At 49.7% G+C, this 26,769-nt stretch overlaps 2 protein-coding genes across 8 annotated transcripts; both read left to right on the top strand.

Annotated features, from left to right (window-relative positions):
- Positions 1–9,836: 9,836 nt before the first annotated feature.
- Positions 9,837–12,616, top strand: LOC138732137 (loricrin-like). The gene has a single exon (XM_069878527.1). The coding sequence runs from the start codon at positions 10,349–10,351 to the stop codon at positions 12,350–12,352; it is 2,004 nt and encodes a 667-aa protein (XP_069734628.1). The 5' UTR covers positions 9,837–10,348; the 3' UTR covers positions 12,353–12,616.
- Positions 12,617–14,906: 2,290 nt separating this feature from the next.
- On the top strand, positions 14,907–22,592 carry LOC138732184 (loricrin-like). Of its 7 annotated transcripts, XM_069878629.1 has the most exons (4): positions 14,907–16,479; positions 21,297–21,611; positions 21,693–21,797; positions 22,008–22,592. In XM_069878629.1, the coding sequence occupies exons 1-4, from the start codon at positions 14,991–14,993 to the stop codon at positions 22,400–22,402; spliced, it is 2,304 nt and encodes a 767-aa protein (XP_069734730.1). In that variant the 5' UTR covers positions 14,907–14,990; the 3' UTR covers positions 22,403–22,592. The 7 variants fall into 7 exon arrangements, with proteins under 7 accessions (XP_069734730.1, XP_069734729.1, XP_069734728.1 ...); XM_069878628.1 differs by having other exon boundaries at positions 21,297–21,797; XM_069878627.1 differs by having other exon boundaries at positions 14,907–16,059; positions 16,165–16,479; positions 21,297–22,592.
- The last annotated feature ends 4,177 nt before the right edge of the window (positions 22,593–26,769 follow it).

Genomic DNA, 26,769 nt, shown 5'->3' on the forward strand with positions numbered 1-26,769 from the left:
GACAAATGACATGTTCCTCAAGCAAGCTTTCCTGGCATCTCAGAAATGTTCCCGTTCCCTGTTGGAGAGGTGAGAATGAGAACAATGCCCACTGCTGGGGAACGAGGGGCAGTGAGCGACTGGCCATCACCTCATCACCACCCCATTCTCCTCTGTAACCCAACCCCATCAGGAGCTGTGCATGGGCTTTACAAAACACCTGCATGTGAAGGTAAAAGTAGGATAAAATAAGGACTTGTTCCAATATTTAGCTCTGCAGACAGTGAAACAAAACAGAACACATGTTTCCTGTCCCTCTTTGCAGTGGATATTGTTCCTTCTTGGGCGATCTTGGAATGTTGAGTTAATGAGGGCATGATCTGCCTTCCTGGGCTCATTGGGAAACAGCAGTTTTCTGCTATGAGGAGAGCCTGCTGTGTAAATAAGCTGTGACCAAACAAAAGACATGGCTCTTCTCACACTGCCACAGCCCAGGAACAGTATCGTTAGAGCCAAAGGACTTTAAAATATTGCTTGCACCCGATGCCAGTGGGTTGGACAGCAGACAGATGCCATATCCCATGAACATCTTGTCATATGTCCCATTTCCAAAACCTTGGATATGTCTGACGAACAGCCCTGTGCTGTATTAGTCATCTGCAGCCTGAATATCCCAAAACTGCCTGGCAAACCACATTTTCCCCTATCAGGACAGGAAGTCTGGTTCACGAGGTGGTATCTCTTGGTTCATCCCGCAGGATGCTGGGGTGGGTGCAGCTGGTGGTCTCTTCTGTGTGTCATTCCCCATCTCTAAACAGAAAGTAGTGATCTTCTCCCACCCAAAGAAGTGGTTATGGTCTTGATGTTCTCTCTCCTCTTGCCATATAATGTGGGAAGTCCAGTACCAGAGATAATGGGCTCATTTGACTGGAATTGAAATTACACAAACAGTATGGGCCAAAGATTGGTGTTTGAAGTAAAGTGGTGGCTTTCTACTGAGAGACTTAGGTTGCTTTATGTCCAGGCTCTACTGGGTGCCATGTGTGTGCAAGCAAACCAAGACTGAGCTTTCAGAGGCTAGGTGCTTCCCATGATGTAGGCTCTCGTGCAGAATCATAGAATAACCAGGTTGGAAGAGACCCACCAGATCATCGAGTCCAACCATTCCTATCAAACACTAACCCATGCCCCTCAGCACCTCGTCCACCCGTCCCTTAAACCCCTCCAGGGAAGGGGACTCAACCCCCTCCCTGGGCAGCCTCGGACACTGCCCAATGACCCTTTCTGTGAAACATTTTTTCCTAATGTCCAGCCTGAACCTGCCCTGGCGGAGCCTGAGGCCATTTCCTCACTCTCCGCCGTGAAGTTTTTGCCTCTCTCACCCCATGGCTGTTGACACCACAGAGAGGAAGAGCAACCATGGTGCTAGAGGGCATCATGCCCACAGCACCTCTGTGCCTTTCATCACGTTCCCCTCTGTGCTCCAGTCTTTGCTCTCATTACAAAATCTCTCCACGATGAGACTCTGGGTGCGATAAGAGATCTGCACGTTTAACAAAGTAGGGCTGTTGCTCAATTCTGACTTATACTCCATTTTGCTTTATCATAGAATCATAGAAGAGTTCGGGTTGGAAGGGACCTTAAAGATCATGCTGTTCCAATCCCCCCTGCCATGGGCAGGGACACCTCCCACTGGATCAGGCTGCCCAAAGCCCCATCCAAACTGATCTTGAACATCTCCAGGGACGGGGCAAGCACAACTTCCCTTGGCAACCAGTTCCAGTGCCTCACCACTCACATCATGAAGAAATTCTTCCTTATGTCTAGTCTAAATCTCCCCCTCTCCAGTTTATTCCCCTGGCCCCTCGTCCTATCACTACAAGCCTTTGTAAACAGTCCCTCCCCAGCTTTCTTGTAGGCCCCTTCAGATACTGAAAGCTCACTATATGTTCTGCTCAAAGCCTTCTCTTCCCTAGGCTGAACAACCCCAACTCTCTCAGCCTGCTGCTATCTTACTCAGAAAGATTGAGGTATGCCAGAGAAAACAGTAAAGACCAATGTTAAAGATCTTCTTTTAAAGTGTTCTTCCACTTTTTCAGAATTGTTAGGCATTCCTGTTATGTAAAAGCAATCATTTCTTTTTACCCATGCTAACTTTTCTTATCACATGCAGCAAAAATTAGCTCAGAAAGTGGAATTACTGAAAAAATATTGTCCCTCTTTTGTTCGGTAGGGCTTTCTCCTGTGATCCAAGTTTGATATAGGTGTGAGGTAAGGTATATCACTTCCATATATAACCTCGAGAGCTAAAAATCACTTGAGGTGGTATCCCATGACTCCGGGCTCAGTGTGGTATCCAAGCATACCATTTTGTCAGATATTAAACAGATCAGTTGGAAACATTTTGATCTTAGGGACATTTCTTTGATGTAGCATCTGATATGATATGATTTAGGGTCAAAGTTGTGTTAGCATGAGCTTTGCTTCAAAACATCACAAAGCTGCAGTGCTAGGCAGGTGTTTTTGATACCGGTAGGGCAGGTGCAAGTCATCCTATTTCCTGTCTCCCACGTTCCCATAGTAGCACTGATGATTTCCCAATATGCTCTAGAAGAATGAAGAACTAAGACAGGGAAAAGAAGGAAATTGAAAACAGGGTGTGCCTTTGGCTATAAGGTATGCGACAAACTGCAGGGACCAGATAAAAGTGAAACCAGGAAAGGAAACCACAGAAAAACCAACTGTTCAAATGCCAAAGCCATCGTGTGTTAATTATTGGGGAAAGTTTTTCTTGTTGGGGTACATAAACTTCATCATCACTGCATCTGTGTTCCTTGGCAGAGAGATATAAATCATGCAGTACTTAAAGGGGGCCTATAGGAAAGGTGGGGAGGGGCTCTTGATCAGGGAGTCCAGGGACATGATGAAGGGAATGATTTTCAGCTGAAAGAGGGGAGATTGAGATGAGATCTTAGGGAGAAATGTTTTCCTGTGTGGGTGGGGAGGTCCTGGCCCAGGTTGCCCAGAGCAGTGGTGGCTGCCCCATCCCTGGAGGGGTTCAACGCCAGGTTAGATGGGGCTTGGAGCCCCTGATGCAGTGGGAGGTGTCCCTGTCCATGGCAGGGGTGGCACTGGATGGGCTTTGAGGGATCTTCCAGCCCAAACCAGTCAATGGTTCTACAATTCTACGCCACATGTTGAAATTTGGAGAAACACAGAAAGAGCCCTTGCCAAGATCGCAGATGGTTAAGCGTCATAAGGGCAAAACAGCAGTTTCTCAGTGGACAGACTTGGGGGCAGAGCTGGCACAGAGGAGAGGAAGGGATTGAAAGCTTTGATCCCCAAAACAGAAGCAGGCACCAAGATGTGGAGGCAGAAACACTTCCAGATTAAATATAATCCTTCCATTCCAGTTCCTGCATCCACTGACACCAAGGATTAAGCAAGTAGGGAGGCAGGTTATGCCTTATCTGAAGGAATGGAGAGTGAAAAAAACAGGTGTGAAAAGGAAGTTATACTGTGGGGAGGAGAAAAGCGATTTCTGCTCAGTAGAGGTGAATCCATGTCCCCAGGATGAGGGTGCTGACTACACCAGAGCAGGGGTCATCACCATGAACCATGTGTGGCATCAGTCCTGGCCACCACCAGGCACTGTCAGCCATCAGCAGCACACATTTCATTTGCTGTCTGGGTGTCTGTCATACCCAGTAGCAAGACTTGCATCACCAAGGCGTCTGGCAGCAAGAGCAGTGGGTAGGTCTTGTTCTGGTGGAACTGAGCTGATGAAGAGACAAAGCTGTTTTGAATATTCTTCATGGACTGCTTTAAGGACCACTGAGACCAGTCCCTAAGAGCAGATGGGGCCACAAGGGAGGCATCCTGCTTCCATAGCCCTGAGAGATACCCAAGGTGTGCCCAGCTCTGTGTCCACCTCACTGGCACAAGGGTCCCACAGTGTCTCAATGTGTGTCATATGGGGATGCTGGACATCACAGGTTTTTGTTCCTTAGGCTGTTTTATTAAATGTTTTGCCACATTAACCTCCTAACAGAGAAACCAAAGTCATAGGGAGATCGCTTACACTAAGGAACCTTAGAACAGCCTTCGAGTACTTAAAGGGGACCTATAGGAAGGATGGGGATAGACTTTTTATCATAGCCTGTTGTGTCAGGATAAGGAGTAATGGTTCCAAATTAAGGGAGGGGAGATTTAGACTGTATATAAGGCAGACTTTTTTTTATGATGAGAGTGGCAAGGTTGCCCAGGGAGGTAGTGGAGGCCCTGTCCCTGGGAGCATTCAAGGATGAGGCTCTGAGCAACCTGATCTGGTTAAAAATGTCACTGGTCCTACAGGGTTGTTGGACCGGATGATCTTTAAAGGTCCCTTCCAACCCAAAGCATTCTGTGATTCTATGAACAGAAGATGATCCTCCATCCCACCAGCCACATTGCTTTTACCTCCCCATCCTTACCCACCACCCTGAGATGTGTAGAAAGCACAGCTGGGATGGAGAATTAAACAGAAAATAATCTGAAGGCTTCAGAAGTTGGGTAGATCTCGGGGTCTTGATCTCACTGACATCCAGACCATCTGCCACCTATCATCCAGCACAAGTGTGTCTCTCTCCTACAATCAGGACGGATGTGAGGATCACACCTCTTTCATAACCCACACAGAGGATATAATTAGGAGGTATCGAGCAAATGCATCACAAGAACACGTATGCCTCTGTGGCAGTTATACTCCACCCTTCTGATACAGCTTCAGTGGCTTCAAACTGCTTCACAGTGAACAAAAATATTCAGTGCACACAGTGTTCTTTTGGGGTCTCTGCATTAAATGCTTAAAGAAAAGAGTTCTGACCCTCAAGTGCTGGGGAGCTCTGCCTCTGCAATGCGATTTGCCTTCATTAAGAGGCTTTATTTGGAGATGAGGTGTTAGGCTGAGGTTTTAAAGCCAGGTTTGATACTTCCCCAAGTCACCCTCCCCTGTGCATAAAATGAGGGTGTAATTCTGCTTTCTCTGATTTCCAGCCTTCGGTACCAACACTTCCCGGGAAAAGGAACCTTCAGTAGTGGGAAGAAGGTTGGTTGGAAGCAAAACACTTTTATAATTAACAGATTGAGGATCTCAGTCAGCTCAGCTGGAACTGAGGCCAGAGGTAAAGCTGATTTCAGTTAGTGGGAGCATTTAATTTTACTGTGGAAATGCAGTTATATGTTCTCAAAATCTGAATTCCTTTCTGTCTCTTAACAGTTTGCAAGTACAACTGGGTTGCTGCTTGCAAAGAGTCCTTTATCAAAGTGGCAGCAAGTCCCAACACCTCTATGTTGCTCTGACCTAGCCAGCCAAGCCTCATTTAGAGGCTTGAAGATCAAGCTTCATTATGCCCCAGTCCCCAGCACACATATCTAAAATCCCAGGACTCATCTTTCATGTGCCAGGACATGCTAAACCTCTTACTACTGCATCCTGACTGCCCTTGATCTTAATAGCAGAGATAAACAAGCTGTTCTAGATATGCTAGATATGCACACTGCAACCACAGCCCTTAATTTGGTTTTCAGACAAACAGTGAATCCCTTGATATCTCCCTTCCCTGCCCTACATAGTTTTTGGTCCAGGCACAGCACAGAGGGGCTTTGAAATGACTTGTGTTTGTCTCTCCATCACATTAGGAGTTGTGTGGTCTCAGCTGGGTGTTTCTCAATGTAAACACCCCAGTTGTGTTTTAGAAAAGTCACATTGCACCAAAACTTAGTGAAAGACCAGGTGGAAGGAGAGGTCATTTTTGTTTATCTATCTTTATTTGTCTCTGCTCACTTGGATGCTCATCTACATACTCTCCAGCAGCTGGATTTGTATGAGTACCTTGTGCAGGATCACTTGGGAGCAACACAAGCGACAGCGGGTACGGAGGTACTGCATCTTGAATACTGAGGCAGCACCTTGAATCCTGGGTTCATTTCTGGGCCGCTCACTCCAAGAAAGACCTTGAGGGGCCTGGAGCACATCCAGAGAAGGGAATGAAGCTGGGGAAGGGGCTGGAGAACAGGGGTTGTGGAGGCGGTGAGGGCCCTGGGGCTGTTTAGTCTGGAAAAGAGGAGGCTGAGGGGAGACCTCATCGCTTTGTGCACCTCCCAGAAAGGAGGTTGTAACAAAGTGGGTTCTAGTCTCTTCTTCTAAGGAACAAGGTATAGGATGAGAGGAAACAGCCTCAAGTTGTGCCAGGGGAGGTTCAGATTGGATATTAGAAGAAATTTCTTTACCAACAGAGTGGTAAAGCCCTGGCAGAGGCTGCCGAGGGCAGTGGTGGAGTCCCATCTCTGGAGGGGTTCAAAAAGCATGTAGACATGGCACTTCAGGACACAGTTTAGTAGACACGATGGCATTGGACTGGTGGTTGGACTGAATGAGCTGAGAGGCCTTTTCCAATTTAATGATGCTATGATTCTATGATCTACTGGGCTCGTCTTGACAAGCAGCAATGAACAGAATTTTGGGCAAACCTTTTATAAATATCAATGATTACAGGGGGATATTTTCTCTCAGTCACTCTCCTCGGCTACTGGACAAGATTGCAGCCTGCTGTCCAGTTTCATTTGTACATCATAAAGTCACCATCTGCCTCCTTTCTTGGAATAAAAGAATAAGAAAAAACAGTAGTGATACAAATATTCTGAACATAATATAGCTTTTCAAATTACATGTTTTCACACATGTTTGAAAACTCACAATGGCTGATAGACATCATAGAATCCTAGAACGGTTTGGGCTGGAAGGAACCTCAAAGCCCACCCAGTTCTAACCCCTGCTCATGGGCAGGGACCCCCCACCACTGGACCAGGGGCTCCAAGCCCCATCCAACCTGGCCTTGGGATGGGGCTTCCACGACTTCTCTGGACAACTTGGGCCAAGGCCTCCCCACCCTCACAGGGAAACATTTCCAAAGGTTTTTCTAATACACAATGGAAATCTCTTTTGGGGTCTCTTACAGCGGAAACCCTGCGGCTGTCCCGTAAAAACCCTTTCAGCTGAAAACCTTCAACAGAGCCCTGTGTGCTGGGGAGAGGGTTCCTTATCTTCCACCACCAACAGTGATGCCTCCTTCCTCCCAGGAGGGTGGCCACATGGCAGGGGGTTCAGCAAGGATGGCAGACACCGCTGACAGAGCATCATCTGAGAGGCACGAGTGCAAAGATGAGATAAGGCAGAGCAGGTCTCATGCTCCAGGGCAGGAAACTCACACAGGCAACGAGAGGAAGGAGGCACCTAGCAGAGACTAAGGCTGGCACAGCCTACGGCTCTTTGTTCTGAAGCGTGGCTCAGAAATAATAAAGCAAGCTACGATTGCTTCAATCAGCAATATCTGAGTGAAAGATCCTTCCATTACCACCACTTAAGAGTTTTCCTTCAGCTGGAGGGTTTTATTGGAGGAACTTGCAACTACTGTTTGTAGTAATTCCAGCTTGGCAGAAGAAAGGCATGAAAAGTGTGAGCAAACTGCATATCCAGAGTGAATTCTCCTGCAGCCTTTACAATTAAAGGATGAGATGCTACAAGACAGCAATGGCAAAGATGATCCCTTTTATCTCTTAACCCATAAGTAAATGCAGCAAAATACTGCACGGAGCCTGCAATGAATGATGCTCTTTTAGCAAGATTTGTTTTCCCTATTCTTATACACTCCTGAGAGGCATAAAGAGAGCCTGCTGCATGTTTATCTGCCCACTGGATACAAAAATCCTAGTAATGTTCTCACTTTTTTTTCCAAAACTGCTCTTTTTCTGTCATGTTCACTTTGCCTATGACATTGCAATCGGTGCTCAGAGCATCCAAGCACAGAATCAGAGAAATATGGAATGGTTTGGGCAGAAGCGACCTTAAAACCCATCCAGTTCCAACACCTCCCACTGGATCAGGGGCTCCAAGCCATATCCAACCTGGTCTTGAACACCTCCAGAGATGGAGCAGCCACCATTTCTCTGGGCAACCTGGGCCAGGGCCTCCCCACCCTCACAGGAAAACATTTCTTCTCAAGATCTCAGCTCAATCTCCCCTCTTTCAGCTCAGAACTGTTTCCCCTTGTCCTGGTGAAGGTAGGAAGAACAAGTCTTACAAGGATCAGCTGAAGGAATGGGCATTGTTTAGCCTGGAGAAGAGGAGGCTGAGGGTAGAAATCATTGCTCTCTATAGCTACCTTAAAGCAGGTTAAACCCAAATGGATGTTGGTCTCTTCTCCCAAGGAACAAGTGATGGGATGAGAGGAAATGGCCACAAGTTGCACCAGGGGAAGGTTGGATATTAAGAAAAATTTCTTGAGTGGAAGAGTAGTGAAGCCCTGTAGCGGAGTCCCCATCCCTGCAGGGGTTCAAAACATATGTAGACGTGGCACTTCAGGACATGGTTTTAGTAGGTCAAATCCTCCAAGGCTGTAAATCACCTGGAGACTCCCAGGTTTGCATCACTTCAGCCTACAGCTCTATAGGCATTTGCTGTCTTTTGGGGAGCTTAAACTCATTGGAGCAGAGTCAAATGTGTGTCCATACAGCTCCAGGCAGTAAGGTGGGTGGGTGTCATTAAAAACATATAATACACTCCTACCTATCCGTCAGTTACAACACAACATAATGACATGCCAGAGCCACATCTGGGTGTTCAGAAGCATCATCTAAAATGAGAGATTAATTACCTATGTCTACAAAGAGAAAACTTCCCTTTCCCCCCTCATATTTCCTTTCTGGAATGTTGAACCCCTCTGTAGGGGGAATGTGAAAATAAATCACTTGTTTGTTCTGAAAGCCAAGAACCTGTCTGCTTTTCCCCATTTCTTCACTTTAGTTGTAGTAGGTGGAGCCATCCAAAGGCTTGAAGATAGCTGAAAACAAAAGAGGTGTTGGAAGGAAGATACCGATCAGAAATGACAATCCCAAAATTATGCCAAGTAAGTGGGTAGTTGTAGTTGGGTTTGGCCGGTAAATAAATCAATCATTGTTTCTTTCCAAGAGGAGGACTAGATACTATATAAAAGTTCTCCCACACCACCTTTCCTCACTCCATTCAACTTCTTTCTGCTGGTTTGCACTGTGGGACAAGGTAAGCTATTTCATGCTGCTGCTGAAAACTCATTTGGCTTGATTAGCCTGGGGATGCTAGACTGGAAATGTTGGAACTAAACAGGGCTTTGGGGTCTCACAGTTCAAAAATTTCTCCTTATTTGCACTCGATTGTTTTTTCCTAATGATTTGATTTGTGGGATTATTTAATCACAGAGAAAAGAAGGAGAGGTGGGACTTCGAGGACATGGTCTTTAAAGCCTCTTTGATTTCTCTGGGCCCAGCACCACGTGGTACCACCATATACAGGCAGCTCCTGAACACCCTTGGAATATAAATCTTAAAAAAAAGGGCAGAGAAAAGAGGTTCTGCAGGTTAGCAAAGAGTGGGAAACAGAGGAACTGAAATACAAAATGGGAGTCTATTCTCATTTTCCAGCCTTTTACCTAAATGGGAAGTAGTCCTCTTTTGTCCACCTTTTTCTTGGGTGAACCATTTTCTCCTCTGGGATGTTCAGACCTCTAAGTTCATTGATCCTTTTCATTGGTAGAGCTGTCACTTGCCTGTCAGAGGAATACAATTACTACTGCAGCAGACAAAGGGGTGGGCTCTGGTGGGGTTTAAGTGCCAGAGAAGTGCTCAAACTTCACAACATCCCTGAAGGATTGAGCCTTGGGTACAGATGCTCATCAAGCCCTTGTAAGTGGTGACACAGAGGATTCCACCAAAGCTTGATGCAAGTGCTTTTCTTTGACTTTTTTGCCCTGTTAACATCTTTTCCACTGGTTGTTCCCCTTCTAATTTTTAAGAAGAAATAAAACAGCCACTGGGCTCTTTTGAAACTGAGATTAAAGAATTTCCAAGTGCATTGAATTTATTGTTGTGTAAACAACATCCTATGTTCTTTGTTTCTTATATGACATAGGATATTAATACTTATCTCCGAGCATTACATCCTTTCCAACATTCCCAAACCACATCTGGATAAGGGGAATTCTGGTGCATCATGGCTCTGTGTGCCTCTTGCAGTGATGTGCCATTCTAACAACGTGCTGCAAGAGGGAATGGTTGAGGAATGATTACAGTTAGAACCTGTCCCAGAAGAAAGACCAGTTATGTCCATATAGAGGAGGCTTTGTAGAAGGACCAATCAGGGGTCATGGAATGAGCAGAAAACTTCCCAGGTCCTTCCTGGTACTCATTTTAATTTATAAATTCCTGAGATTGACAATATCTTTTTGCACTAGCTATTGAAGGAAAGCAAAAAGGGAATGGAAGATGTTTTCATGTATCAGTCTGCCTTTGGAAGTGGATGGGGAGGCATCACAACACAAGCTTTTCTCTCCATGGTTTTGCTAAGGCCTGTTTGTTCTTTCTCTTGGAGGACTCCCCGGCACCTGGGACAATGGGTTCCCATCAGCAGAAGGGCGATGGCCAAGGGATGTCTGAGCATGGTGGATGTCACGGCAGTGGTGGTGGAGGAGGTTCATGCCATGGCAGTGGTGGAGGAGGAGGTTCATGCCACGGGGGTGGCGGAGGAGGATCTATAGGATACCAGACTCAAGGATCATCCTGCCATGGAGGAGGAAGCAGCAGCAGCTGTGGAGGTGGAGGTGGTGCAATTTACCAGACCCACATATCATCGTCCCCCTTTGGAGGAGGAGGAGGTTCAGGCCAACAGAGCCAAGGATCCATTGGCAGCTGCGGAGGAGGAGGAGGCGGAGGAGGAGGAGGTGGTGGCGGGTCAAGCCACCAAGGACAAGCACCCATTTGCATTATTGGAGGAGGAAGTGGCGGTGGAGGCGGTGGTGGCTCAGGCCACCAAAGCCAAGGCTCTGTCTGCATTAGTGGTGGTGGCAGTGGAGGTGGAGGAGGAGGTGGCTCAGGCCACCAGGGCCAAGGTCCCATCTGCATTAGTGGTGGTGGTGGAGGTGGTGGAGGTGGAGGTGGCTCAGGCCACCAAAGCCAAGGCCCCATCTGCATCGGAGGTGGCAGCATGGGAGGAGGAGGTGGTGGAGGAGGAGGTGGCTCAGGCCACCAGGGCCAAGGTCCCATCTGCATTAGTGGTGGTGGTGGAGGTGGTGGAGGAGGAGGTGGCTCAGGCCACCAAAGCCAAGGCCCCATCTGCATTAGTGGTGGTGGTGGAGGTGGTGGAGGAGGAGGTGGCTCAGGCCACCAAAGCCAAGGCCCCATCTGCATTAGTGGTGGTGGTGGAGGTGGTGGAGGAGGAGGAGGAGGTGGCTCAGGCCACCAAAGCCAAGGCCCCATCTGCATCGGAGGTGGCAGCATGGGAGGAGGAGGGGGAGGTGGTGGAGGTGGCTCAGGCCACCAAAGCCAAGGTCCCATCTGCATTAGTGGTGGTGGTGGAGGTGGTGGAGGTGGAGGTGGCTCAGGCCACCAAGGTCAAGGCCCCATCTGCATTGGAGGTGGCAGCATGGGAGGAGGTGGTGGAGGTGGCTCAAGCCACCAAAGCCAAGGTCCCATCTGCATTAGTGGTGGTGGTGGAGGTGGTGGAGGTGGAGGAGGAGGTGGCTCAGGCCACCAGGGCCAAGGTCCCATCTGCATTAGTGGTGGTGGTGGAGGTGGTGGAGGTGGAGGAGGAGGTGGTTCAGGCCACCAAAGCCAAGGCCCTATCTGCATTGGAGGTGGCAGCATGGGAGGAGGAGGGGGAGGTGGTGGTGGTGGCTCAGGCCACCAAGGCCAAGGCTCCATCTGCATCGGAGGTGGCAGCATGGGAGGAGGAGGAGGAGGGGGAGGTGGTGGTGGTGGCTCAGGCTACCAAGGTCAAGGCCCCATCTGCATTGGAGGTGGCAGCATGGGAGGAGGTGGAGGAGGAGGTGGCTCAGGCCACCAAGGCCAAGGCTCCATCTGCATTGGAGGTGGCAGCATGGGAGGAGGAGGGGGAGGTGGTGGTGGTTCAGGCCACCAGGGCCAAGGTCCCATCTGCATCGGAGGTGGCAGCATGGGAGGAGGAGGGGGAGGTGGTGGCTCAGGCCACCAAAGCCAAGGCTCCATCTGCATTGGAGGTGGCAGCATGGGAGGAGGAGGAGGGGGAGGTGGTGGTGGCTCAGGCCACCAAGGCCCCATCTGCATCGGAGGTGGCAGCATGGGAGGAGGAGGAGGGGGAGGTGGTGGTGGTTCAGGCCACCAGGGCCAAGGATCCATCTGCATCATTGGAGGAGGTGGCTCAGGCCACCAGGGCCAGGGATCATCCTCTTGTGGAGGAGGTGGAGGTGGTTCATCAAGATCTGGAGGTATGTCCATTCAACAGCAGACCCAGCCAATCTCCTGGCCGCCACAAAGTAAACACAAGTAGTGTCTGCAGAAGTGACTCTCAAATCAAGCAATGCCAAGATACAAATGTACCTCGCGTTTCTTTCTCTGTTATATTTAAGAATATTCCATTATTCCTTTCTCCACCTCGAGCTGACTTTGGATGTTCCTGTTCAGCTCTCAAGCTGACTGAGAGCCTCTGGGGTTCTGTATCAATAACATCCAACCACAGTTGTTTCAAATGTCTGTTTTCTGCCTCAAATTTCTCATGCTTGCACAAGTCAATAAAACTTGCACTTCTAGAGAGCTTTGGTGTCCGAGTGGTTGGATTTTGCTTTATACCACAACATTCAGAGATGGTTCAGGAGTAGGCAGGTACAGTTGGACTTGCTGATCTCAAAGGTCTTTTCCAGCCAAGCGACTCTCTGATTTGCATTATTTCCACAACTATAACTTCATTCTGAGCTGATACTGTTGTGATAAAGCTCCAGAGCACAAATGCAGGGAAAACCCAGCCACAGAAGAGCTGACATGCTGCTGTGGCACCTCATGATCCTGACTTTTTGCCCCTCAGATAAGGTAGCACGAAGCTAAACATTATGTTCTCATCAAAGCACCATGTTCTGCCCAAGGGAGTTTTAAATGTATCAGAGGAAGAAAGGTGCCAACACTCTTACGCTCCAGTGCAAAGGATGACAAGGTTCTATCACAGTTGTGAAGCACCCTTGCACATGCACGATGCAGGAGCTCTTGGTGCTCATAGCTCTACCAAGCAGCTGTAGACGAGAAATGAGGGGCTCTCCAACCCTTGCTCCTGCTCTAAACTCCCAGCAGAGCCAGTGACAGCAACAGGACTTCAGGAAGCCCTCTCCAAGGCCTGAGATGCTAAGTCTGGAGTAACCAGGGATTTCCTCATTCCCACAGGAATAAAACACCGCTCCAGGTATGAGTCTTCAGAGGGAGTTTCCCTACAGAGAGCAATTTCTTTGATGTGGTATATTCTGGCAATTAGCAGGGAAAGGAAAACAAACCTTCTCTGCATGAACTATTCTACGTGAGGGAGATGACAGATGCCTGGTAGCATGCTGGAAGAGACAGGAATGACCACATCTATAACGGGTAGAAGGGCTTTGTGTTTACGTGTCCCTCTACACTCTGTCCTGCCCCCTTTGGGAACCCCAGGGATGCAAGCACTCTCAAAACACATCTCAACGAGGTCCTCCAGCCAGGGCTGCCCTGGAATTTCTGATCTTCTATGGAAAGCCATACAGTACTAGAACATCAGAGACCAGGAACTGCACAAACACGGCCGTTGTCTGCATGGTGCTAGCAGAAAGTTTCAGGTCCCACTTCAAGGATGTGCGAGCATTGCTGTTGAACATTCCTGCACCCAGAAATGGCCCAGGACCAAGAAAATAGGAAGCCAAGTTTCACAGGCTTTTAGAGTCACAGCAGGAGCACAGAACATCCTCAGATCATAAAATCATGGAATGGTTTGGGATCCCACCCAGTTCCAAAACCCCTGCCACGGGCAGGGACACCTCCTACTGCATCAGGGGCCTCAAAGCAACATCCAGCCTGGTCTTGAACACCTCCAGGGATGGGACAGCCACAACATCTCTGGGCAACCTGTGCCAGTGCCTCCCCACCCTCATCATGAAGATTTCTTTCTAATGTCTAATCTAAATCTTTCCCTTCCAATTTAAAGCCTCCTCATCCTATCACTCCACACCCTTGTAAAAGTGCCTCCCCAGCTTTCCTGGAGCCCCTTTCAGGACTGGAAGCTGCTCTAAGGTCTCCTGGAAGCCTTCGCTTCTCCAGGCTGAACAACCCCAACTCTCTCAGCCTGTCCTCAGAGGAGAGGTTCTCCAGCCCTCAGATCATATTTCTAGCCTCCTCTGGACCCATTCCAATAGTTCCATATCCTTCTTATGCTCTCAAAACTCAGCCTCAGGAGTGGTGATCATGTGTGATACCTGCAACCAGGCTGCAGGTAGCCTGGGAAGTGATGCACTGGAGAGGCATTGATCCGATTGGATGAGTCAGGACAGGTGGGATGAAGGAGGACAGTTTGTTCAGTAAACAAACCTATCGCCATTCCTTTGTATGCCTCACTTCCCATTCGGGAAAACTAGAAATGGTATAAAAGCTGCTGGGTCTCACGGTACTTCATTCGCTCAGCTTTGCTGTCTTATACTCGTTGTCAGAGGCAAGAAGGGTAAGTCTGTTTCTGCCAAAGGGAGATTTTCTTCTCTTGCTTTCATGTTTGCTAAACAATAATGTGTTGGTGAAGTAGAGCTGATGCGAGGTGGTTTAGAGGGCATGATGGCTGGTTTGATGAATCGTAATCTCCTGTGGATGCCAGCAGAAGCAGGATCATCTTGTACTATTTAAAGTTCTGTGGAGAGATCGTGATGGAACAGCTATGGGATAAGACCTTAAATGATGGGCTGATTAACATGAGAAATGAAATAATCTCCTGTTAGTAGGAGGCTCCATTTGTGCCTGAGGTCCAGAGAGCAAAAAGTGCTTAGAAACAAGGAGGTTCAATGGTTCTGGAGACTGCCTGTTAAGGTTGCTTGGTGGAAGACAGGACTGTCTGCGTAGGGAGAATTCTCATGGCAACCATGACTGATCTTGAGTAAAAAGCATGTCCTTCCTTTCAGAGTCACTGCTCAAAGATGTGCTCCAGACAGACATCCTCCCAGTCCAGTGGATGCCACAGCGGTGGCTCTGGCTGCCACGGGGGCAGCTCCTCCAGCTACCAAGCACAGGGCTCCTCCTGCTGTGGAGGCTCCAGCTCAGGCAGCTCCAGTGGTGGAGGAGGCGGATGCTGCTGCAGTGGGGGCTCCTCAGGGTACAGCATGGGAGGAGGATACAGCGGTGGCAGTGGGGGATCTGGCCAGAAGATCATCATTAGCTCAGGCGGTGGAGGAGGAGGCTCATCTGGATGCTGCGGCGGGGGATCCAGTGGTGGTTCTTCCGGAGGCAAGATCATCATCGGAGGTGGAGGCGGTGGAGGATCCTCTGGATGCTGCAGTGGAGGATCCAGCTATGGCATGGGAGGAGGATCCGGAGGTGGGTCTTCAGGATCAAAGAGCATCATTGGAGGTGGAAGTAGTGGAGGATCTTCTGGATGCTGCGGCGGGGGATCCAGTGGTGGTTCTTCAGGAGGCAAGATCATAATTGGAGGTGGAAGTAGTGGAGGATCTTCTGGTTGCTGCAGTGGAGGATCCAGCTATGGCATGGGAGGAGGATCCGGAGGTGGGTCTTCAGGATCAAAGAGCATCATGGGAGGTGGAAGTAGTGGAGGATCTTCTGGATGCTGTGGTGGGGGATCCAGTGGTGGATCTTCAGGAACAAAGATCATAATTGGAGGTGGAAGTAGTGGAGGATCTTCTGGGTGTTGTAGTGGAGGATCCAGCTATGGCATGGGAGGAGGATCCGGAGGTGGGTCTTCAGGATCGAAGAGTATCATTGGAGGTGGAAGTAGTGGAGGATCTTCTGGATGCTGTGGTGGGGGATCCGGTGGTGGGTCTTCAGGAACAAAGATCATAATTGGAGGTGGCAGTAGTGGAGGATCTTCTGGTTGCTGCAGTGGAGGATCCAGCTATGGCATGGGAGGAGGATCTGGAGGTGGGTCTTCAGGATCAAAGAGTATCATTGGAGGTGGAAGTAGTGGAGGATCCTCTGGATGCTGTGGTGGGGGATCCGGTGGTGGGTCTTCAGGAACAAAGATCATAATTGGAGGTGGCAGTAGTGGAGGATCTTCTGGATGCTGCAGTGGAGGATCTGGCTATGGCATGGGTGGGGGATCCAGTGGTGGATCTTCAGGATCAAAGAGCATCATGGGAGGTGGCAGTAGTGGAGGATCTTCTGGATGCTGCAGTGGAGGATCCAGCTATGGCATGGGAGGAGGATCCAGTGGTGGGTCTTCAGGAACAAAGATCATAATTGGAGGTGGCAGTAGTGGAGGATCTTCTGGATGCTGCAGTGGAGGATCCAGCTATGGCATGGGTGGGGGATCCAGTGGTGGATCTTCAGGATCAAAGAGCATCATGGGAGGTGGCAGTAGTGGAGGATCTTCTGGATGCTGCAGTGGAGGATCCAGCTATGGCATGGGAGGAGGATCCAGTGGTGGGTCTTCAGGAACAAAGATCATTATTGGAGGTGGCAGTAGTGGAGGATCCTCTGGATGCTGTAGTGGAGGATCCAGCTATGGCATGGGAGGAGGATCTGGCTATGGCATGGGTGGGGGATCCAGTGGTGGGTCTTCAGGATCAAAGAGCATCATGGGAGGTGGAGGTGGTGGAGGATCCTCTGGATGCTGTGGTGGGGGCTCCTCAGGGTACGGCATGGGAGGAGGATACAGCGGTGGCAGTGGGGGATCTGGCCAGAAGATCATCATTAGCTCAGGCGGTGGAGGAGGAGGCTCATCTGGATGCTGTGGTGGGGGATCCAGTGGTGGGTCTTCAGGAGGCAAAATCATCATGGGAGGCGGAGGTGGTGGAGGATCCTCTGGATGCTGCAGTGGAGGATCCAGTGGTGGCAGTGGCACGATCATCATCAGCTCCGGAGGGGGCAGTGGAGGCTCCTACCAGTCCTCACAACAGAAGTGCCCTATTGTCATCCCCAACATCGGTTCCCATCAAACCAAGCAGGCCTGTCACTGGCCACCCTCCCAGCAGAAGTAAAGGTCACAGGCAGCCTAAGCACTCAGCAAGGTCAACCCTGCCCGTGACTTCCAAGTCTGCAAGTTCCGTCCCAGCACATTGTCCCTTGTCTTCTGCTGATGCTGCATTCCTGTACTGTGACCTTCCTGGTGGTTCTTCTCCTCTGTCCATATGAAGGGAAATAAAGATCACTCTGTTCCAAAATAACTGGCTTTGAATGTTACTTTTATCCTTTATCAACCCCCTCTTTACTTTCAAAAAGTCAAGAATCCATCAAATATATCCACCTGGGAAATCTTCTTCAGCCTGCAATGCTGCAGCAGATGGTGATTAACAGATCTTGCTTGAGCAAAACCTTGTTGTTTCAGGAGATGATCATTGTCCCTCCTGCAAATAACGTCCACCAAGGTTGCAACCTGAATTTGTGAAACTTCTTGGTTTCCCCTTCCCAGAGAAGGAAGCAGACCACAATCTCTTTGTGTGACAGCAACACCCTTTGGAAACACCACTGGCTTTGACAAATTCCATTTCTCTAGATTTGTCACAAGAAAACCATTAATTATCATAGAATGGTTTGGGATGGAAGGGACATCAAATCCCATCAGGTTCCAACTCCCCTGCCATCTGTCATGGGGATTCCTACCACATCAGGGGTCTCAAAGCCATATTCAGCCTGGCCTTGAACACCTCCAGGAATGGTGCAGCCACCACCTCTCTGGGCAACCGGGACCAGGGCCTCACCACCCTCATCATGAAGAATTTCTTCCTAATGTCTAATTGAAATCTTCCCTCTCTCTTTTTAAAGCCATTTCCTCTCATCCTGTCACACCAGAACCTTGTAAAAAGCCCCTCCCCAGCTTTCCTGGAGCCCCTTTCAGGATGGAAGCTGCTCTAAGTTCTCTTGGGACCCTTCTCTTCTCCATGCTGAACCACCCCAACTCTTTCAGCTTATGCTCATACAAGAGGTGCTCCAGCTCTCAGATCATCTTCGTAGTCTCCTCTGTACCTGTTCTATCAGTTCCACATCCTTCTTATGTTGGGGATTTCAGAAATTTACACAGGTCTCCAGGTCAGAGGGGAGAGAGAGAGAGTAGTCCCCAGGTTACGAGAGAGGAGTAGAGGAGAAGAATCACCTCTCTTGACATCCTGGCCACATGATTTTTGATGCAGCCCAGGATAGAGTTGGCCGGTAGGAAACATTCAATATCATTTGTACTAAAGTCATCTGTGCGTCCTCTCCAGGTCAGGTGTGATTACAGTCTTGCTTTGTGCAAATTTTAAGATAAGAGAGTTTTTTTTTATCTGTATCATACACAAGGCAGCAAACAAAGTTAGGAATAAAGGGGATCATTAGCCATGCAAATGCTTGAGATGCTTGAGAGTTCTTCTCACATCAACAGTATCTTCATCATGTCCCATGCTATTGACATCTGCATCGCTGGACATGAAGAAAGCTGCTGGGAAAATGAACTGTAGGATCTGGCCAAGGTTTTTGTCTCTCTCACAGCAATTCACACCAAGGCACCATTCACTGAGGGGTCTGCAGTGATGAGACCGGAAGATATGAGGACCTGCATCCCATCCGGAGGACGTCTGGACTGTAGAGCAGAAAAGGGCCAAGACAGATCACCAGAAAACAAATCATGTGTAAATATTGGGCAACCTCCACCATGATTGTTTTGGATCCACCCTTGCCTTTACTCAATATAGGTATTAAAGCTGCTCTTTATCCTGGAGGTGGTTGTGCCAAAGCCAACCCCTCGAGCACCTGTGGTTCCACCACACTCTTCCTCCACGTGTGGGAAGTACCACATGTGTGCACGTGCTGCTGCTTCAGTGTTTCCAGTCCCTGCAAGGGCTGAGACTGGGGTCTCAGCACACCAACAGTTGCAGAAGCACCTCTCACCACCCCTGTTGAAAGCCTCCACAGTCTTCTCTCACACCCTGGTTCCTGACGAACTGCAGATCTGAGGTTACCCTTTGTGCAAGTCTCTACAGGTTGAAGGCTCAGAAGGGATCAAGATGTTGTGATGCTCAGTAGCACAACACCCACACTTCACGCATAAGAGCCAGAAGACATATTCAATTCCCCTTTGGTGATGAGAATGGAGCTTAATCCACTGGAGGGAGTCCAAAGCAAAGTGCAGGAAGCCCCCTGCACCCACATTCCTGGTGCTGATGGTCCTGTCCCCATACCAATGGAGTTGCGTGCATGCTCAAAGTTATGTTCGTGGTGACAGGGCTGAGCATCCTGCTGCTGTCATGCATCCTTTCAGCTAAACCCCCCCAATTATGCTTTCCTCTGCCTAACCTCCCACGAGGGTGGATGCTGTTGTCAGTCTCCAAGCATGCGTGACAAAGTGACAGGATGAAGCTTCTGCAAAACACAGCGTCCAGCACCACAACACCTGTGCTGATGAACCGTCATTCTCTAGCAAGAAAATGCCACTCCATCCTCAGATGGGTGGGCTGGCCAGTGAAGAAGAACTCTCAGAAAATGTCTTCTGCTGAGACAGAGGAAATGCTTAATGTCCTAGAACTGAAGGGCAGAATCTTGATGGTCTTCAAATGCACCTTTGCAGACAGGAAGGTTTTGTGACTTTCCCTATTCTAACCTGGTGATCAGGACCTCTGGGAAGCTGGAGCCAAGCACAGACCTCTCTGCTCAATCCAACACCAGTGTCCGCCTTGAGGTCCCAAAGAGTGAAAGGAAATGTCCCCCACGTCTCTGCCATCCTCACAGGGCCCTCTGAAATAGACCTGGTCTGAGGTGCTCCAAAGCGATGTACTGCCCCATCAGAGGTGATGCCTCTGGCCTGCTGAGCACATGGTTGTCTTTCCGAGCAGGCTGGACATACTCCTGCTCCCCACTGGGCTCCTTGCCTTGCCAAGAAATCCTCTCTGCCCCAGATTCCCTGGAATTCCACCCAAGCACATCCTTTACCCTTGTCCTTCCGTCATGTTCTAGCCCTTACTCTCTCCAGCCTCCATCCCTCAGCATCTGCTCTGTCTCCACTTGCTGCTCAGTACCTGAGAAGCTACAGCCTAGCAGAGATGCACTGGGGAGTCCCCAGGGTAGACCTCCAGAAGCCATTTGTCCCCAGCATTGCAGAACAAGAGTCCCAGAGAGGAATCATTAAGTAGAATTAGCAATTGTGATGCAGAACGTGATCAATATGTCTCCTTCACATCACCGTGCTGCTGCAAGTGAGTCAAAGCAGGAGGTACCTGAAGACAGGCTCAGTAAATAAATCTATCAGCATTCTTCAGGGTGTCTCACTTCCCTTCAGAGCACGATGCAGGCAATATAAGAGCTCACCTCTCCCAAGGCTCCTCATTCAGCTGCCACCGAGCTTTGCACGCATTTCCAGTTGAACTGAAGGTAAGCCCATTGATTTGCAAACTATTTGAACCACTGTGTGGAGAGGTTGCTCCACCAGCTGGTCTCTGAGCATGCTTTAAATGGGAGAACCGTGCCAGCCAAACATCAGACAAGGGTGTGCCAGCAGGACTATCTTCTGTACAGAAGGGAGGTGTAGCCAGTATTCGAAGGCCGTGTAAATATGTTTGAAAATTCAGCTGCTGTGAGGTTTAGAGGTCTATGTATCCAGAAGGAACTATGGTGGGACTAAAGCTTTTGGACTGTGGGTTCTGAGCATATCAGAACATGCGCGCAAACCTCTTGAAAGACTCTTGATGACCCTGCACAGAGTCTTTCTGTAACGGTCGTGATCTGCAGACGAGTCCCTGAGAGCTTTGCATTGCAGGTCCTTCCTGCTGTCTAACAAGGGTGAGGGAGTTGAAGAAGCTGCCATTCTTGTAGGACTGCAGAGATAGGGCAGATGGGGTGTACCCTGGGTAATGCTGCTCTTTTGGGGTGCTATGAAGGTTCATCAGCCTCTCCAAGCACTCTTATCTGACAGTGTTGTTTTTTGCAGAGTCACTGCTCAAAGATGTGCTCCAGACAGACCTCCGGAGGCTGCCATGAAATGTCCTCCCAGTCCAGTGGATGCCACAGCGGGGGCTCCGGCTGCCATGGGGGCAGCTCCTCCAGCTACCAGGCACAGGGCTCCTCCTGCTGTGGAGGCTCCAGCTCAGGCAGCTCCAGCCAGGGCAGCTCCAGTGGTGGAGGTGGTGGATGCTGCTGCAGTGGGGGCTCCTCAGGGTACAGCATGGGAGGAGGATACAGCGGTGGCAGTGGGGGATCTGGCCAGAAGATCATCATTAGCTCAGGCGGTGGAGGAGGAGGCTCATCTGGATGCTGCGGCGGGGGATCCAGTGGTGGTTCTTCAGGAGGCAAGATCATCATCGGAGGTGGAGGCAGTGGAGGATCCTCTGGATGCTGCAGTGGAGGATCCAGCTATGGCATGGGAGGAGGATCCAGTGGGGGGTCTTCAGGATCAAAGAGCATCATTGGAGGTGGAAGTAGTGGAGGATCCTCTGGATGCTGTAGTGGAGGATCCAGCTATGGCATGAGTGGAGGATCTAGTGGTGGGTCTTCAGGAACAAAGATCATAATTGGAAGTGGCAGTAGTGGAGGATCTTCTGGATGCTGTAGTGGAGGATCCAGCTATGGCATGGGTGGAGGATCCAGTGGTGGGTCTTCAGGATCAAAGAGCATCATGGGAGGTGGCAGTAGTGGAGGATCCTCTGGATGCTGCAGTGGAGGATCCAGTGGTGGGTCTTCAGGAACAAAGATCATTATTGGAGGTGGCAGTAGTGGAGGATCCTCTGGATGCTGCAGTGGGGGATCCAGCTATGGCATGGGAGGAGGATCCAGTGGTGGGTCTTCAGGATCAAAGAGCATCATGGGAGGTGGCAGTAGTGGAGGATCCTCTGGATGCTGCAGTGGAGGATCCAGTGGTGGGTCTTCAGGAACAAAGATCATTATTGGAGGTGGCAGTAGTGGAGGATCCTCTGGATGCTGTAGTGGAGGATCCAGCTATGGCATGGGAGGAGGATCTGGCTATGGCATGGGTGGGGGATCCAGTGGTGGGTCTTCAGGATCAAAGACCATGATGGGAGGTGGAGGTGGTGGAGGATCTTCTGGATGCTGTGGTGGGGGCTCCTCAGGGTACGGCATGGGAGGAGGATACAGTGGTGGCAGTGGGGGATCTGGCCAGAAGATCATCATTAGCTCAGGCGGTGGAGGAGGAGGCTCATCTGGATGCTGTGGTGGGGGATCCAGTGGTGGGTCTTCAGGAGGCAAAATCATCATGGGAGGTGGAGGTGGTGGAGGATCCTCTGGATGCTGCAGTGGAGGATCCAGTGGTGGCAGTGGCACGATCATCATCAGCTCCGGAGGGGGCAGTGGAGGCTCCTACCAGTCCTCACAACAGAAGTGCCCTATTGTCATCCCCATCATCGGTTCCCATCAAACCAAGCAGGCCTGTCACTGGCCACCCTCCCAGCAGAAGTAAAGGTCACAGGCAGCCCAAGCGCTCAGCCATAACAATCCTGCCTTTGCCAGGTGACATGTTTCCCTCCAGACCTGGCTCTGTTTGCCTCTTTCTTCCCTGCATGTCATCTTTTCTCTTCCCTTTATGTTGTATCTCCATGTTGAGAACTGGATGATCAACAGCCTCGTGCCCTGCTACTAATGTCAGGACAGCTCTGCTGCTTTTCCAAAGAGCACATTTTATGTCTAATAAATGTAATTATATTTCAAAGTTACCTTTTTTGTGAGTTTGATTTTTCTTGTATTCTCAGCCAGCATCGTATGGTCTTCGAAGTTAAAAGCCTATCTGATGAGACATTTCACTCCACTCTGTAAAGAAGAGGATGGCTTCAATCCTTCAAGTGCTGAAATAGGCTCCAGGAAAGCTGGGGAGTGGCTCTTGATCAGGGAGTGCAGGGACAGGACAAGGGGAATGATTCTGAGCTGAAAGAGGAGAGATTAAGATGAGATCTTGGGAAGAATTTTTTTTTTATGTGAGGGTGGGGAGGCCCTGGTCTAGGTTGCCCAGAGCAGTGGTGGCTGCCCCATCCCTGAAGGTGTTGAAAGCCAGTCTAGATGAGGCTTGAAGCCCTTGATGCAGTGGGAGGTGTGCCTTCCCATTGCAGGGTGTTGGAACTGAATGGGTTTTAAGGTCTCTTCCTACCCAAACCATTCCATGATTCAACAGTCTATTGCTGTAGATGCAGCTCTAAAGCCACCAGTTCTGAGCCCGTGAGAGTTCATATCTTCATTTTTCACTGGGCTCCATGACAGGGTAACAACACAGCCTCAAATGTCAAACAATCACAACACCCAACACCCCTTCGGCACTTGCATATCTGCAACTTATGGCTGTAAGACCTCTGAGGTACCAGCACCTGATTTCCATGTCTGTGGAGCTATCAAGTGCTGCTGGGAGACATGTCCCAGTCCATCAGAGTCAGTCCTGAGGAGCAGCAGTTGAGGCTGACTTTCAATAGGAGCTGTGGCTGCCTGGGATAGCCAATAACACATTGCCAACATCCTCATTCCTGCCATCTTTCTCCTTTCCTCCCAGCTTTGCAAACGTGAGAACTTCTCTACCCAGAGAACAAGCCTCACACACTAAGTCAACCAAATCAGCCCTGGGCCAGGCAGAAGAAATAAAACCATCAACAAGTCCTCAGGCAGCTGAGCACACTCCAATTCATGCCTCCAGGCCTTAAATCCCTCCTTGCCTAAGCTTTTGTAAACCTGCTTTGAAATGCCGAGGGCAGCCGCTGTGCACCACCTTCTGCCCAGCAGACATGGCCTTTTGCCAAAGCTGTGACTCACTGGCCCCACGGCAAATTGCTCAGAGCTGAACAGACCTAGTTCAGCTTGGAAGAACCATTCCGTGGGGCCAAGCTGAAGCAGGATGGGCTCCAGCATGGACTTCATGCTGGTCAGCACTACCAGCCTGACCACAGCACGAGTTCCCTGCAGCCCTCCAGATCAATCTCCCTGGAGTCCTTTGTGATCTTTCTAAGCCAGAGGAAGGACACAGTGTACAAAAATTCAGAAGGAAGGCATTTGGAGGCATGATGCTTCATTAGAGGTGCAATCTGGCCACAGTGGGTTTAAGTGTTATGACATTCATACCTCCACAATTCTCTCCAGAGCTCCTAAGCTTTCTCAGAGTGCCTCTTGCAAAACAACAGAGCCAGGTGCTTCACTTATGATGAGCCTCTTGTTCGGATGTTAACATCTTCCTCAGAAACTCTCCCACTGGACCCACCAGTGGGATGCTGGAGGGACAAACATGCCATGTGGCCACCAGATGCTTTCCTCTCTCCTGGGTACCCTCTGATCACGCTCACCCTTAGAGCAGCACCCTGAGCCATAAGTGCTGCCACACTGCTGAACTGCAGCCTTCCTGCCCCTTCTCTAAGCAGGACCCACTCACCAACACCCTCTGCCCCACTCCCACTTATCTCCTTGCTCAGCACTTCCCTACACCCACACTCCGCTGGCATCCCCCAGCATCATCACCTCACTGGGGCCCAGAGCAGCCCTTCACAGCTCAGGGCAGGAGCACAGGAATAGGATCATTAAGCAGAAGTAGCAATTACTGCCACGTGCAACGCAAGCAGCATGAAGGACAGATATTGATCAGATGTCATGAGTCAAAGCAAACACTGAAATAAGAGTTTGATTGGTAAATAAATCCTTGCCATTCCTTAGGGTGTCTCACTTCCCATATATGCTCAATGCCATATAAAAGTTCCTGACTGATAAGGCTCCTCATTCAGTCGACTTTTATCTTCTGAATGTGTTTCCAATGGATGAGAAGGGTAAGTCCGCTTCTTCTGGTACTTTATTATTTCATATTCATGGGACATATCTCCATTTGTGTGCATGACGTGTGCTTGCAGCAGCAGCCTCGCTGCCTGAGTATCCATAGCAAAGTCCTCAGGATCTATTGATATGGATCTGTACCACAATTTATTGCTGTGGTGTGGATCGGATCGCTAGGAAAGTGAAGTCAGGTCACCAGACTCAATACTGAGCAGGTTAAAACCCCAGATGGGTCTGAAGGGACCATCACATGGTGACTGCATTGTCTTTGCAGTTTTAAATATTTGCAACATGTGCTACGTTTCTTACACTATTTAATAACAAGCCTTTGCTGTACTTCATGAAGCTTACAGGCTGCTATGGCTGTTCTTTATGTGAAAGACCTTCGGGGATGCTGTGCAACGATGGCAATAACACAGTCAGCAACATCAACTTGCATGGAAATCTTACCCATTACTTTTGTAACTGTTTAAAAACAGAAGCAAGCACAAACCTTGCTATTTTTGCAGCTCTGCAATTATGGTCATGATGACGGCTGGGGCCAGCAGGTCAAGGGAGGGGATCCTCCCCTTCCACTCTTGTGAGACCCCACCTGGAGTCTTGTGTCTTGTTCTGGAATCCTCAACATAAGAAAGCTGTGGAACTTTTGGAACAGATCCAGATGAGGCAACAAAGATGATCAGAGGGCTGGAGCACCTCCTGTGAGATGACAGGCTGAGAGAGCTGGGGGCGTTCAACCCAGAGAAGAGAAGGCTCCAGGGAGCCAGGATGTCTTAGAGCAGCTTCCAGTGCTGAAAGGGGCTCCAGGAAAGCTGGGGAAGGACTTTTAACATGGGCATGGAGTGGTAGGATGAAGGGGGAGAAGTCTTTAAACTGTAAGGTGGAAGATTTAAATTAGACATTAGGAAGAAATTCTTCACGATGAGGGTGGGGAGACCCTGGCACAGGGTGTCCAGGGAGGTTGTTGCTGCCTTATCCCTGGAGGTGTTCAAGGCCAGGTTGGATGGGGCTTGGAGTCCCCTGATCCAGTGGGAAGTGTCCCTGCCACGGTTGGGACATTGGAACCAGATGATCTTTAAGATCCTTTCCAACCCAAATCGTTCTACAATTCTATGATTCTAAGTTATTAAATGTTAGAAGAATATATCTCACATTAAGAATCACTGCAAACACCCTGCAGATAAGAAACAAAAAAGCTGTCCCATTAGGAGTTAAAATACTCTTGCAGTTGAAGAACAGGCAGGCACTACCCAGTTATGAAGCCTGGTATTGCCCCATACCCTGGCAAAGGCTTTCTGACCACACCACCTGAAGCCTCCCTGCCTTCCATGGTGTAAAAAATGAAGCAAAATGGTACAAGTTTGGGGGGTTTTATTCCTCTTTCAGATTTATCAATTTCTCCGACGGAGATGTGCCCGGCAGAACAGGGGCTACAGCAATGAGATTTCCTTACACCACAGAAGATATGTCGGCGGGGGCTCATCAAACCTTGAAGGACGTGGCTCCTTCTTCTGTGGTGGGGAAGGCTCGATCACCTACAGCCGGGAACCTGCATCCTTCCAGCCCATGCCAACGTCATCCAGCTGCAGCGTTGAAGGAGAGTACACATGTGGTGGAGATGGATCTATAGTAATAACCAGCGGTGGTAGCGAGGGAACATCTGTCTGGGGCACTGCAGGGGGGACAGTCCCAGCCTACAGCACCAGAGGGGAAATCAGGGGCAGCGGGGACATCTCTGTGAGAAGAGTCTCTGGATACGGATACGATGCACCACTGAGTGCAGGGGTGGATGGTGGTGGACCAGGATACCATGGTGGTGGACCAGGATACCATGGTGGAGGACTGGGGTATGACGTCAGGGGATACTCGGGTCCACAGTTCAGCTCTGGAAGTGGTGAGTTCTCCCAGACCATGCAGCAGAAATGCCCCGTGGTCATTCCCAACATCGAGGACCAACAGTGCAAGAAGAGCAGCCACTGGCCCCCAAGCCAGAAGAAATGACCAACCCAGGGGCAGCGCCTGCTCAAGTAAAAG

Source organism: Phaenicophaeus curvirostris, chromosome 29 (genome assembly GCF_032191515.1).
Source record: "Phaenicophaeus curvirostris isolate KB17595 chromosome 29, BPBGC_Pcur_1.0, whole genome shotgun sequence".
NCBI lineage: Eukaryota > Metazoa > Chordata > Aves > Cuculiformes > Cuculidae > Phaenicophaeus > Phaenicophaeus curvirostris.